At 43.1% G+C, this 12,939-nt stretch overlaps 1 protein-coding gene across 1 annotated transcript in view; it reads left to right on the forward strand.

Moving 5' to 3' along the window:
- Positions 1-9,841: 9,841 nt before the first annotated feature.
- Positions 9,842-12,939, forward strand: part of LOC135206340 (protein YIPF6-like) — a 56,350-nt gene continuing 53,252 nt past the window's right edge. The window contains exon 1 of the mRNA XM_064237761.1: positions 9,842-9,968. Within this exon, the coding sequence (XP_064093831.1) occupies positions 9,891-9,968 (78 nt within the window). The 5' untranslated portion in view covers positions 9,842-9,890. The remainder of the gene's footprint in view (positions 9,969-12,939) is intronic.

A 12,939-nucleotide genomic window follows, 5' to 3' on the forward strand; every position in this document is an offset into this window, starting at 1 on the left:
AACCTTCCAGAAGGCGGAAGATTCCAGCTTCAAATAAACCTTCCAGGCGTTAACAGAACTTTCCAGGCGAGGATCGCCTTTCAGATGCTCGGGGCGCCAGGAGTATTCGGAAACGGGATACTCCTGCCAGGCGCCAGGAGTATTCCGAGGACGAGGAGTATTCCGGTCGCGATACTCCTCCCAGGCGCCAGGAGTATTCTAGGCAAGATACTCCTGCTTAGTGCCAGGCACTTTCTCCTACAAGAAGAGCCTGATAACCGCCTAGAATCCTCCAGACGAGAGGTGAAAGACATTCGAGGCTTCTCCTGATAGGGACGGGAGTTGTCGCTCAGGCGGCCGTTGCCCTTGTCAGGATCGTCTTAATGCAATAAAGGCAAAAAAAAAGAGCAAGTTCGGCTTTTTCCAGGCAGGGACTCAAGATGTAGCACAGGCTGCCGTAGCTCTTGTCAGGTTAGAGTCGCTACTACTTAAAGCCCTTCACTTTCGAAAGGAAGCGCTCTCCTCCGGTTGCTCAATCTTGTCCCAACTTAAGGAATGGAAGATAGAGCAGAATTGTGAGAATTAGTTCAGTATTAGTAAGAGGATATTAAAATCATCCTCCTTCTTAAAAATAAGGCAACCAACCATTTACAGGAAGAGGGGCAATCGTTTGAAATTGAACAAGATTCGTACGAGCTCTCATTCGTTGATTAGAGGCTCTTCCAGATAAGAAAGCGTAAAATGCGGACTTATCCTCCAAGATAATAAAAGCTGGAGAGATTCTCTTCGATCCTCGGGTGTCATTTACGATCTCTTTCGACTAATACTCATTCAGGATTATTGACGAAATGAACGAAGAGAGTAAGATGTCCATTCTTTCTCTGCAGGTCGGAAAGGAAAGAGTGTCGTAGTAGGCTTGCTGTATACGACTACTGAATGACAAGTCATATACGCATAACATAGTTGCCTTTCTGGTTCGCTACGGAATTATCTATATCCTTACAGGATTTTCCTAGTAAGGATTTCGCTTATAAGGTTGGTTACGACAATACCTACTCAGCTTCGGTATTTAAACAAAATTTGCCTCATTGAGAGTGTTCTTAGACTCGAGAATAATTTTATTATATCCATTCATTGAAGGGAATAACTGGCAACTCAGAATGAATGCAGCCAGACAGTGAACGAGTCGGCTGTATTGTGGGCCAATCTAGTACCATCCGGTTCTCGGTCTTGAATGGTTTGGGTTACATCTTTCTCTTCCTAAGGATCGAATGCTTCACCGTATATTCCCCCATACAATTAGAGACTCAACTACGAATTGAGCGATTTTTTTAGCAAACATGAATACATCGTATTCGGTTTGCTAAGGATATCTCTCTGCCTCGGCGAGGAAAGAAGGTAGTAGGAAATTCACCTTAAGATACCGATACGGTTAAGCCTTATGCATACACCGTGGTTAATTACAGCGTTCCTACTATCCTTACAAGAGTTGCCTAGATGAATGCTGTTTACCACAATGTGACCGGATTATAAAGGATTTTAATTCGGCAGAGCACGATTTAACATTTATTGGAAAAAGTTTCTCAGACCCTGCGGAAATTATTCACAGATCTCTTCGCAAAGCAGAAGATGAACGAGCTTCGATAGTTGGCTTCCTTTTCCTCGAAAACCAAGAGAAGTAGCAAGATACGTCATCTTTATTGAATAGGGGAATAAACTTTAGTCTTTTTTCCCCTAGTTATATATATTCTTAACACATATTAAAATAAATGGGCGTCAAAGGAAGAAGATGAATGCATCATTTTGGCAATAAAAGGTTGGATTCACAGAAGTCACGTTCTTCTTTCAGCATGTGTCGGAAGGTTTTTCTAAGAGAGTAGAGATTTGATCGGAATCTATTATAAATATTGGACCTGAAAAAACCTATTCACTCTGAGTCTGGCGGCGTGCAGACTGAACAGAAGTAAATATGAATGAGAGGAATTTTCAAGGGAAGCTTGATAATTCCTTTAAATATGTTAAAGACATAGATTTGCTGCAGATCGTGCTGGATAGAAAGGGGAAACTGTCCTCTTCCGATACCTCTGTGAACCACATAATGGTTTTCTTCCCTTTCAGAGGGAAGAATCACCTTGGTAATTTATGCTATCAATGAAGACATTGAAAAGAGATACTCTGTCTAGACAAAGAATATTAGAGATAGTAGAAAATTAAGATCTTCGGGATCTTATACAATACCTCTATACGATAAGAGTAAGAGATCTTATACTTAGAATGGGATCCTAATTTGGGCCTCAGATTCCGTGTTCCGACAAGATGGAACTGCTCCTAATTAAACGTTTCTCTTGGTCCTAAATGATCAAAAGGACAAGTAAAATTTTGGGCTTTAGAATCTGGAATCAAATTCTATGACGACTCGGCAATGGGTTCTGGCCAGCATAGTATGTTTGGCAAGAGAACTAAAGCCTTTTATTCCTGGATCAACGCTTTCAGATACAGGTTTCGTTGTCCGGGTAATGTAGTGACATGGTCATCTACAGAAGAAAAGGTTTTAACGTTTACTGACAGAGTCTTTGGAACGCCAGAAGGGCTCAAACTACTTCCCAAAAGGTTCAGAGAGATACATTCAAGAACTAGAAATCAACCAATTTCAGCTTAGAATCTCTTTAAAAAATTCCAAGCTCCTTCCCTTCCTTCGGGCAAGGATAGGGAAACTTCTGCGACGAGAAAACTCATCAACATGTAGGAGGAGAACTCGTTAGCAACGGAAGTAGGCAATAAGGATCCTCCTCGGAGGAAGACTTGTCTCTTGGACTTTGGAGATTTCCTATGGTCTACTGGATGGAGCTGACTAAATTTTGATGAATGTGCAGGAGCAATTAGCGTATTTGGTAGGAGTACTGTCCTAAAGAGCCGACTCGTAAAAAGGATGACAGACTTCCGATTAAGAGATCCAAATACCGATCTCCTGTCGGGCGCGACGAACCCTACAGGGGAGTTGTCGCACAAGCGGCCATCTCTGGGGGGAGCGATGCGCTAGACAGGCGAGACGTGGGAAGGAAGTAACTCCTGCCAAGCGTCTGGCGCCAACTAGGAGCCAGGCGCCAAGTAGGCGCAAAGAGCCTGACTTTACTGTAGATCGTGCTAAGCCAAGATCTTCATACAAGCAACAGAGCCAAATGGAGAAGAGAGAACTTCTGATAGGAGTATAGCGGCCGCTGAGCGAATATACTTGCCATTCGAAAGGCGCATTCCATGAGCGATACTCCTACCATGCCACAGGAGTATTCGGAACTAGATGCGCCTTCCATAGGTCAGGAGTATTCGGGAAGAGATACTCCTGCCAGGCGCCAGGAGTATTCCGAGGACGAGGATATTCCGGTCGCGATACTCCTCCCAGGCGCCAGGAGTATTCTAGGCAAGATACTCCTGCTTAGTGCCAGGCACTTTCTCCTACAAGAAGAGCCTGATAACCGCCTAGAATCCTCCAGACGAGAGGTGAAAGACATTCGAGGCTTCTCCTGATAGGGCGGGAGATTGTCGCCACCCAGGCGGCCGTTGCCCTTGTCAGGATCGTCTTAATGCAATAAAGGCAAGAGCAAGTTCGGCTTTTTCCAGGCAGGGACTCAAGATGTAGCACAGGCTGCCGTAGCTCTTGTCAGTTAGAGTCGCTACTACTAAAAGCCCTTCACCTTTCGAAAGGAAGCGCTCTCCTCCGGTTGCTCAATCTTGTCCCAACTTAAGGAATGGAAGATAGAGCAGAATTGTGAGAATTAGTTCAGTATTAGTAAGAGGATATTAAAATCATCCTCCTTCTTAAAAAATAAGGCAACCAACCATTTACAGGAAGAGGGGCAATCGTTTGGAAATTGAACAAGATTCGTACGAGCTCTCATTCGTTGATTAGAGGCTCTTCCAGATAAGAAAGGCGTAAAATGCGGACTTATCTCCAAGATAATAAAAGCTGGAGAGATTCTCTTCGATCCTCGGGTGTCATTTACGATCTCTTTCGACTAATACTCATTCAGGATTATTGACGAAATGAAACGAAGAGAGTAAGATGTCCATTCTTTCTCTGCAGGTCGGAAAGGAAAGAGTGTCGTAGTAGGCTTGCTGTATACGACTACTGAATGACAAGTCATATACGCATAACATAGTTGCCTTTCTGGTTCGCTACGGAATTATCTATATCCTTACAGGATTTTCCTAGTAAGGATTTCGCTTATAAGGTTTGTTACGACAATACCTACTCAGAGCTTCGGTATTTAAACAAAATTTGCCTCATTGAGAGTGTTCTTAGACTCGAGAATAATTTTATATCCATTCATTGAAGGGAATAACTGGCAACTCAGAATGAATGCAGCCAGACAGTGAACGAGTCGGCTGTATTGTGGCCAATCTAGTACCATCCGGTTCTCGGTCTTGAATGGTTGGTTACATCTTTCTCTCCTAAGGGGATCGAATGCTTCACCGTATATTCCCCATACAATTAGAGACTCAACTACGAATTGAGCGGATTTTTTAGGCAAACATGAATAACATCGTATTCGGTTTGCTAAGGATATCTCTCTGCCTCGGCGAGGAAAGAAGGTAGTAGGAAATTCACCTTAAGATACCGATACGGTTAAGCCTTATGCATACACCGGGGTAGGGTTAATTACAGCGTTCCTACTATCCTTACAAGAGTTGCCTAGATGAATGCTGTTTACCACAATGTGACCGGATTATAAAGGATTTTAATTCGGCAGAGCACGATTTAACATTTATTGGAAAAAGTTCTCAGACCCTGCGGAAATTATTCACAGATCTCTTCGCAAAGCAGAAGATGAACGAGCTTCTGATAGTTGGCTTCCTTTTCCTCGAAACAAGAGAAAGTAGCAAGATACGTCATCTTTAATTTGAATAGGGGAATAAACTTTAGTCTTTTTTCCCCTAGTTATATATATTCTTAACACATATTAAAATAAATGGGCGTCAAAGGAAGAAGATGAATGCATCATTTTGGCAATAAAAGGCTTGGATTCACAGAAGTCACGTTCTTCTTTCAGCATGTGTCGGAAGGTTTTTCTAAGAGAGTAGAGATTTGATCGGAATCTATTATAAATATTGGACCTGACCTATTCACTCTGAGTCTGGCGGCGTGCAGACTGAACAGAAGTAAATATGAATGAGAGGATTTTTCAAGGGAAGCTTGATAATTCCTTTAAATATGTTAAAGACATAGATTTGCTGCAGATCGTGCTGGATAGAAAGGGGAAACTGTCCTCTTCCGATACCTCTGTGAACCACATAATGGTTTTCTTCCCTTTCAGAGGGAAGAATCACCTTGGTAATTTATGCTATCAATGAAGACATTGAAAAGAGATACTCGGTCTAGACAAAGAATATTAGAGATAGTAGAAAATTAAGATCTTCGGGATCTTATACAATACCTCTATACGATAAGAGTAAAGATCTTATACTTAGAATGGGATCCTAATTTGGGCCTCAGATTCCGTGTTCCGACAAGATGGAACTGCTCCTAATTAAATGTTTCTCTTGGTCCTAAATGATCAAAAGGACAAGTAAAATTTGGGCTTTTAGAATCTGGAATCAAATTCTATGACGACTCGGCAATGGGTTCTGGCCAGCATAGTATGTTTGGCAAGAGAACTAAAGCCTTTTATTCCTGGATCAACGCTTTCAGATACAGGTTTCGTTGTCCGGGTAATGTAGTGACATGGTCATCTACAGAAGAATAGGTTTTAACGTTTACTGACAGAGTCTTTGGAACGCCAGAAGGGCTCAAACTACTTCCCAAAAGGTTCAGAGAGATACATTCAAGAACTAGAAATCAACCAATTTCAGCTTAGAATCTCTTTAAAAAAATTCCAAGCTCCTTCCCTTCCTTCGGGCAAGGATAGGGAAACTTCTGCGACGAGAAAACTCATCAACATGTAGGAGGAGAACTCGTTAGCAACGGAAGTAGGCAATAAGGATCCTCCTCGGAGGAAGACTTGTCTCTTGGACTTTGGAGATTTCCTATGGTCTACTGGATGGAGCTGACTAAATTTTGATGAATGTGCAGGAGCAATTAGCGTATTTGGTAGGAGTACTGTCTAAAGAGCCGACTCGTAAAAAGGATGACAGACTTCCGATTAAGAGATCCAAATACCGATCTCCTGTCGGGCGCGACGAACCTACAGGGGAGTTGTCGCACAAGCGGCCATCTCTGGGGAGCGATGCGCTAGACAGGCGAGACGTGGGAAAAGGAAGTAACTCCTGCCAAGCGTCTGGCGCCAACTAGGAGCCAGGCGCCAAGTAGGCGCAAAGAGCCTGACTTTACTGTAGATCGTGCTAAGCCAAGATCTTCATACAAGCAACAAGAGCCAAATGGAGAAGAGAGAACTTCTGATAGGAGTATAGCGCCCGCTGAGCGCAATATACTTGCCATTCGAAAGGCGCATTCCATGAGCGATACTCCTACCATGCCACAGGAGTATTCGGAACTAGATTGGCACCTTTCCATAGGTCAGGAGTATTCGGGAAGAGATACTCCTGCCAGGCGCCTTGAGTACTCTGAACTCGATACTCCTCCCAGGAGCCAGGAGTATTCTAGACTTTTTACTCCTACCAGGCGCCAGGGGTATTCGAAGCGTGATGTGCCTACCAAGAGCCAGGAGTATTCTGAGCTTAATACTCCTAACAGGCGCCAGGAGTATTCGGAACGCGATACTCCGGCCAAGCACCAGGAGTATTCCGATGAGCACGATACTCCTCCCAGGCGCCAGGGGTATTCGGAACGTGATACTCCTACCAGGCGCCAGGAGTAACCAGGCGCCAGGAGTATTCCGAGCACGATACTCCTCCCAGGCGCCAGGAGTATTCGGAGAGCGATACTCCTGCCAGGCGTCAGGAGTATTCCGAGAACGAGGAGTATTCCGATCGCGATACTCCTCCCAGGCGCCAGGAGTATTCGGAGCGCGATACTCCTGCCAGGCGCCAGGAGTATTCTGAGCTTAATACTCCTAACAGGCGCCAGGAGTATTTGGAGCGAGATGCGCCTTCCAGACGGCAGGAGTATTCGAAGAGTTTTACGACTGTCAGGCACCAGGAGTATTCTAAACAGAATACTCCTCGCGCCAGCCAGGCGCAAGCCAGGCGCTAGGCTTCATCCAGATGAGATCCAGTTCAAAGAAAGTCCTAGTCTTCTTTGAAACAATGGTGATCTCTAAAGCACTTCATAAGTGACTTGATGATACCTTCAAACAGCTGAGAATTTAAAAAGCTCTTGAAGTGCGAGCTTTTGCAAATTCTTATTCTTTTCGTAACAATATGTCAGGAAGACATATTAGCTTTAACATATGAGAGATGCAACTATGTGTTGACTGATCATTACACGAAGGACTTCAAGTTAACTTACGAGAGATTCTTCTCTCTTGGTTTATACGTATCAGCGGATACGTTGCTGGGATAAGGAGCCGACACTGATCCTTTATTAATAAGTTGAATTTATTTTAACTCAATGTTTTTTGTTGGAGGTTTGAAAGGAGTTTTGGGGGATAATCTCTTTCAATTTAGCGCGAACCCTCATGTTAGGAACAGGTGATCGGGATCGGTGTTGCGCTCCTTAGTTATGCCAATAGGCATAGGCATGTTGTCATATAAGCGGATTAGCACCCATTGACAAATGCCAATTAGGCTCGACCGAGTAAGTGGATAAGACCCCATCGGTAGACCCACAAGAACTCTTGGCCACAGATCACTATCTTGCTAAGGCTCTTGAGACGAAGCAGACTCCTATGCAATAGCTAGGAAGTCAACCCTTCGTCTAGAAACACAGAGGAACTAAGGTCTATAAATACCTACAACATATGTTGTTTACCTGTCTAGTCAGTAATTAGCTGTCTCTTGCCCTCCACCAAAGGGTGTCAATCAGCTATGTATATATCTGACAGGTAAGTTGAATGTATGAAAATGACATTGTTATGATACAATAAAGTTTCATACATACTTACCTGGCAGATATATACAATTGAAGACCCACCCAGCCTCCCCGCAGGAGACAGGTGGAAGAGAGAATCTGATTAGAAAACGGGGATAGTTCCTAGTCCTGCCACCCAGCGGCAGGCAGGTAGATCACCTGACCTACCTGTAGCGTGTGCCGCGAAATTCGAATTTCTGTCGGGGACGACGGAGTCGATAGCTATGTATATATCTGCCAGGTAAGTATGTATGAAACTTTATTGTATCATAACAATGTCATACTTAAATTTTTTTTATTTTAAGTCTTTTGTAAAGTTAAGTGTTACAGTTTTGTTAATGTGTTTCGTAAAGTTTAGTTTATGTTTTCCTGACATTTTTTTATGTGTTTTGTAAAGTTAAGTGTACGTACTATAAGAAGTTTTCTGCTGTTTGTCCTCCTCCTCTGTCGCCAGTTTCGGAGATAGCCTCACTCAAAAGGTAAGCTTCCACATTTTACTACATACGTACGTATGTTCGTACAGTATTTCTTGTATACCATGTACACTAATACACTTTATTTACAGGTAAATACATATTAGTACTACTAGTACGTATTAAGTTAGGTATTGAATGGTCCAAATTGTTGTTGTATTTTATTGTATATAGGTCAATTTAGCTTTATTATGAAATTTACTGGGGTGTTTTTGGAGGGCTTGGAACGGATTAGCCATTTTACATGCAAAATGCTGTTCAAGATACGAAAAACTCATGATACGAAGGCCACCTCGGAACGGATTAATTTCCTATCTCGAGGTACCACTGTATATGTAAATGCCAAAAGTCGATCTCAGCAAAGAAAAAGATAACAAGGTGACATGATTGGTGTTAAAATCAAATTAAGGCCAATTTTTATGTTTCTTCAGACAAGCTTTAAAATGTACTTTAATTATAATGTATCAGACTTTTGTAGTTTAGAAATTTGGTCCATGAGTCCTCGTGGCATTATGTATTGTATGAAAATGAGTGAGTGCGCTAGGGTAGTTTGCCTTGGAGTGAACTTGCCCCCAGGTTAATTGTTTATAATTTTGCATCAATGTGCCTAACAATGGATATTTTCTTATTTTATTTTTCCCAGTCCTAGATAAAAAGAGAGGGTTAGAGTCAAAAAAGGTACCCCTAGAATCTTTACCAAAACAAATTATGAAATTAATTGTTCAATAGGCTGATTAAAAACAGCAACCCTGATAAGGAATTAAGCTTAGTAGTCTTTTGTAGTTCAGAGACATATTCACATCCCTCTATAGGCACTACCTAATTTGTTGATGATGAAATTATAAAATAAATAATTTGCATGAAAGCTAGATTTTCGTAGCCCCATATCATGAATGTTTTGTTTGAGAATGAATTGAATCAGCAGTAAAAAGAATTAAGATAATTTAATTGTCAAATCCATCAGCTATCTATCAGGGTGCACAATCCTCATGTTACAATATAAATGAAGGATTCAGTCTATGGCAGCAAACACTTTTGAGTATTAATATGAATTAGATAGTACAGTAGATTGCAGGCAGTCCTCATTTATCGGCAGCGTCAGTTAACTGTGTTCTGGTTTTAGAATGCTTGGCTAACAACGTCATTAACCAGATTTTCGACATTGGTAAGCAGTTTGTTGGTGTCAGTAAGTGCTTTAACAGCACCAATAAGCAATTAATGGCACCAGTAAGTGGTTTATTGATGCTTACAACATTGTAAAGGCTATTCATTTCCATAATTATTGGCGATTTTTGGTTAGCGCCACTCGCCCGGGAACCGAACCCTCGCCAATAGCTGGGGACTGCCTGAGGAGGAATTCTGTACATTTGTTATAGTTTATGATTCATTTGTTGCATTATCAAGTTAACATAAAAAATTTTCCCCAGATTCCTGACTTTGTGGATCCTGGGGGCTATGGGGAGGTTTCAGGAGAGATGGCAGTCCCAGGGACTGTTGGGAAGAGCCAAGCTGATGAATACAACACACTAGATGAGCCTGTCAGAGAAACAATAGTAAGTTTGTTCCAGATGAGTTCGGAAATTTCTTGTAAGTCTGATGTGACAACATTTATCTTTGTTCAGAAGTTTTGAGATTATTTTATGGAACTACTAACTGATACATTATGTTCTCTGATATTGCTGCTGTAATAAAGTTAATTGTGAGTTTTATTAAGGTAACTTACCAAGTAGTTACATAGCTAGTTTCTACATTAATGGTTACTTTAAATTCAAAATTCTCAGTAGCGCTCTATTGTTTTTTGGTGCAAGTGCCCTGCCTACTTCTTGGGAAGAAAAGGTACAACGTAGGTAATGAGCCTAGTTCATTTCTGCCGCCCAACGACCACAGTTGTTTAGGCAGCTTTGTTTGTTGTTAGGCAGGACAGTTCACTGGATGGTTTTGCTGAAAGGATTTGATGAAGTATTCTGTACTATTTGGTAGCCTCAGCCATATTTCTTCTTCAGCTTAGGTAAGCTTAAAGATAATTAACTTTTGGCTTATTGTGTCTGACGCTAGTGTGTCTGGTAGCTGGTATTGCACCAAAGGCTGCTGCAATACCAGATTGATTTCCTCTGAATATGTATGACCTTCATTCAATTTGTTATAATTGCTGAGGGCAAATTTGTTCACCTGACTTGACGTGTATTGAGTGCAAAGACTAGGATGACAGTAAGTAGCAAATTTTAACTCTTTCCTATCCGCATAGTTTTGAGCACTGTCTCTCCCAGAGACCCAAGGTGTCTGGGAGCGCTCGACAGTGCGAAAAAATAATTATTTCGAAAATTCAGCAAAAATATAAATTTTATGCCAATAACATTAATTTTGCTGTCCTTTTTTTTCTAAATGTTAATATTTTATGGTGGAATAGTCAGAATAAGAGTCCCAGCCTTCTAAATATGAAAAATGTGAATTATTAAAAAAAAAAAATCTTTACTTTTTTATTTTTGTACATGCAACTTCCCCGGCAGATATATACTTAGCTATAGTCTCTGACGTCCCGACAGAATTCAAAACTCGCGGCACACGCGACAGGTAGGTCAGGTGACCAGCCCACTCCCGCCGCTGGGTGGCGGGAATAGGAACCATTCCCGTTTTCTAACCAGAATTTTTCTGTCGCCGGTAGCAACAACATCGTTGTTGGTACCTCCTGCATTGGAATTCTTTTCTCGTTGGCCGAGGATTATCTATCTGTCTTTTGGTGATGTACTTTGATCTTTGGTTTTGGCATACGCTTATCGTGGACTGTTTTTTGGATTTGGAATTGGATTCTCTTTAAAAATGTCTGACGTTTGGGCACCTGTATTTAGGGTTTGTTGCGAAAGAGGTATGTAAGGTGAGGCTACCGAAAGCTTCGGTGGATCCTCACACAGTTTGTAAAAAATGTAGGGGGAATGATTGTTCTGAGACTAACACCTGTCTGGAATGTGAGAGCTTAACGGAAGTGGAATGGAAGACCTTGGCTTCTTATGTAAGGAAACTTGAGAAAGATAGGGTTAGGAGGGCTTCCATCAGAAGCTCAAGTAGATCCTGCTCTAATGAACAGGAAGTAGCTCCTAACTTTCATAGTATTTCTCCTGCTCATAGTTTGGCTTCAGCCCTTCCCCCAGTAGCGAACCTGTAGATGCGTCTACGGAAATGGCTTGCAATGAGAGCCTCAATAATCAGCTTGAAAACGCAACTGCAAGCGATGAAGGAGACAGGTAAGCGCAGTGATGTGTGCAGTGATTTGTGCAGTGTCCCCAGTGAAGTGGAGGGGGCGTTCTTGACCGACTCCGCATTTGCGTCCTAGGTCCTAGACCACTTTCAGACTCCCATGACCAAGGGAGGAGGAATGTCGAAAGCCGCAAGGGGGATGTAGAGTATTCCCAACGGTCAGGCGTCCCTTCGGCAGATCCTGTAGCCGCTTCCCAGGCTGCCAAGGATAGCTACTGCAAAAGCGTCCTGAGGAAGTGCTTTTCGGACTCAGACTCTTCGTCTCCCAGAAGGGGATGGAGTTCTTCCGCTAAGTCGCGTCCTCTTAAGAGATCCTGGAAGATGCCAAATAGCGAAGCGTTACGTTCCAGTCCGGAGCCTTTTCCGGATTATTCGCCTGCTCGTAAGAAGAGAGCCATGAGAACTCCTGACTCGTCTCCGGAAGACTTATCACACAAGACAAAGGAAGTCTTGGTAGGACTCCAACAGCAGTTGTCTGCCTTAGTGGGAGTTCTTTCTGAAGGCTCTTCTAGGAAGAAAGACATTTCTCTTCCCATCAAGAGTTCCGTTAGGAGAGATTCAGAGAGTGAAGCGTCCCATGGCGGTTAGCAGACACTCCTCGCCTGAAAGGTTTTCGTCCCCAGCGAGACCTGCTTCAGTCGTATATGACAAAAATCGGAAACGCCCTACGAGCAAGAGTTCTCCCAGGAGTTTGGCTAGAGAAGAGTTTGCCTCCCATAGCAAGCATCAGGAGCCTGATTCGCGAATTTCTCGTGAGAGAATTCGTTCGACTAGAGCTCCGGGAGAGAAGAGAGTCCCTCTCTATTTAGAGCTCCGCTAGAAGAAAGGAGCGCTACGTCGTCCTCGAGACATTTTCCGAAGGACGCAAGAGTTTCGCCGAATAGGCCCCGAAGATTGGACAAGTTTTCTTCTCCTCCTAGGAGGAGTAGGAGAGATTCTAGCTCCTCTCCGGAAAGACGCAAAGGGAAAAGGAGTTATTCGCCTGCTAGACGCAGTCAACAGGACGCAAACGTCTCCCCTCATGGACGACGGGAACAAAGGGTTCTCCTTTCTCCTCGCAGGCGCATTTCGCCTTCTAGGCGTCCTCATCAGGACGCAAATGCCTCTCCTTCTTGGACCAGGCAGCCTCACCAGGACGCAAGCGCCTCGCCTTCTTGGCCTAGGCGCTCTCACCAGGACGCAAACGCGTCTCCTTCTTGGCGCCAGGAACAGGATGTTCTACTTTCGCCTAGCAGGCGTTCTTCGCCTCACAGGCGCCTGATTCAGGACGCA

The sequence above is a fragment of the Macrobrachium nipponense genome, chromosome 11 (genome assembly GCF_015104395.2).
Source record: "Macrobrachium nipponense isolate FS-2020 chromosome 11, ASM1510439v2, whole genome shotgun sequence".
Taxonomy (NCBI): domain Eukaryota; kingdom Metazoa; phylum Arthropoda; class Malacostraca; order Decapoda; family Palaemonidae; genus Macrobrachium; species Macrobrachium nipponense.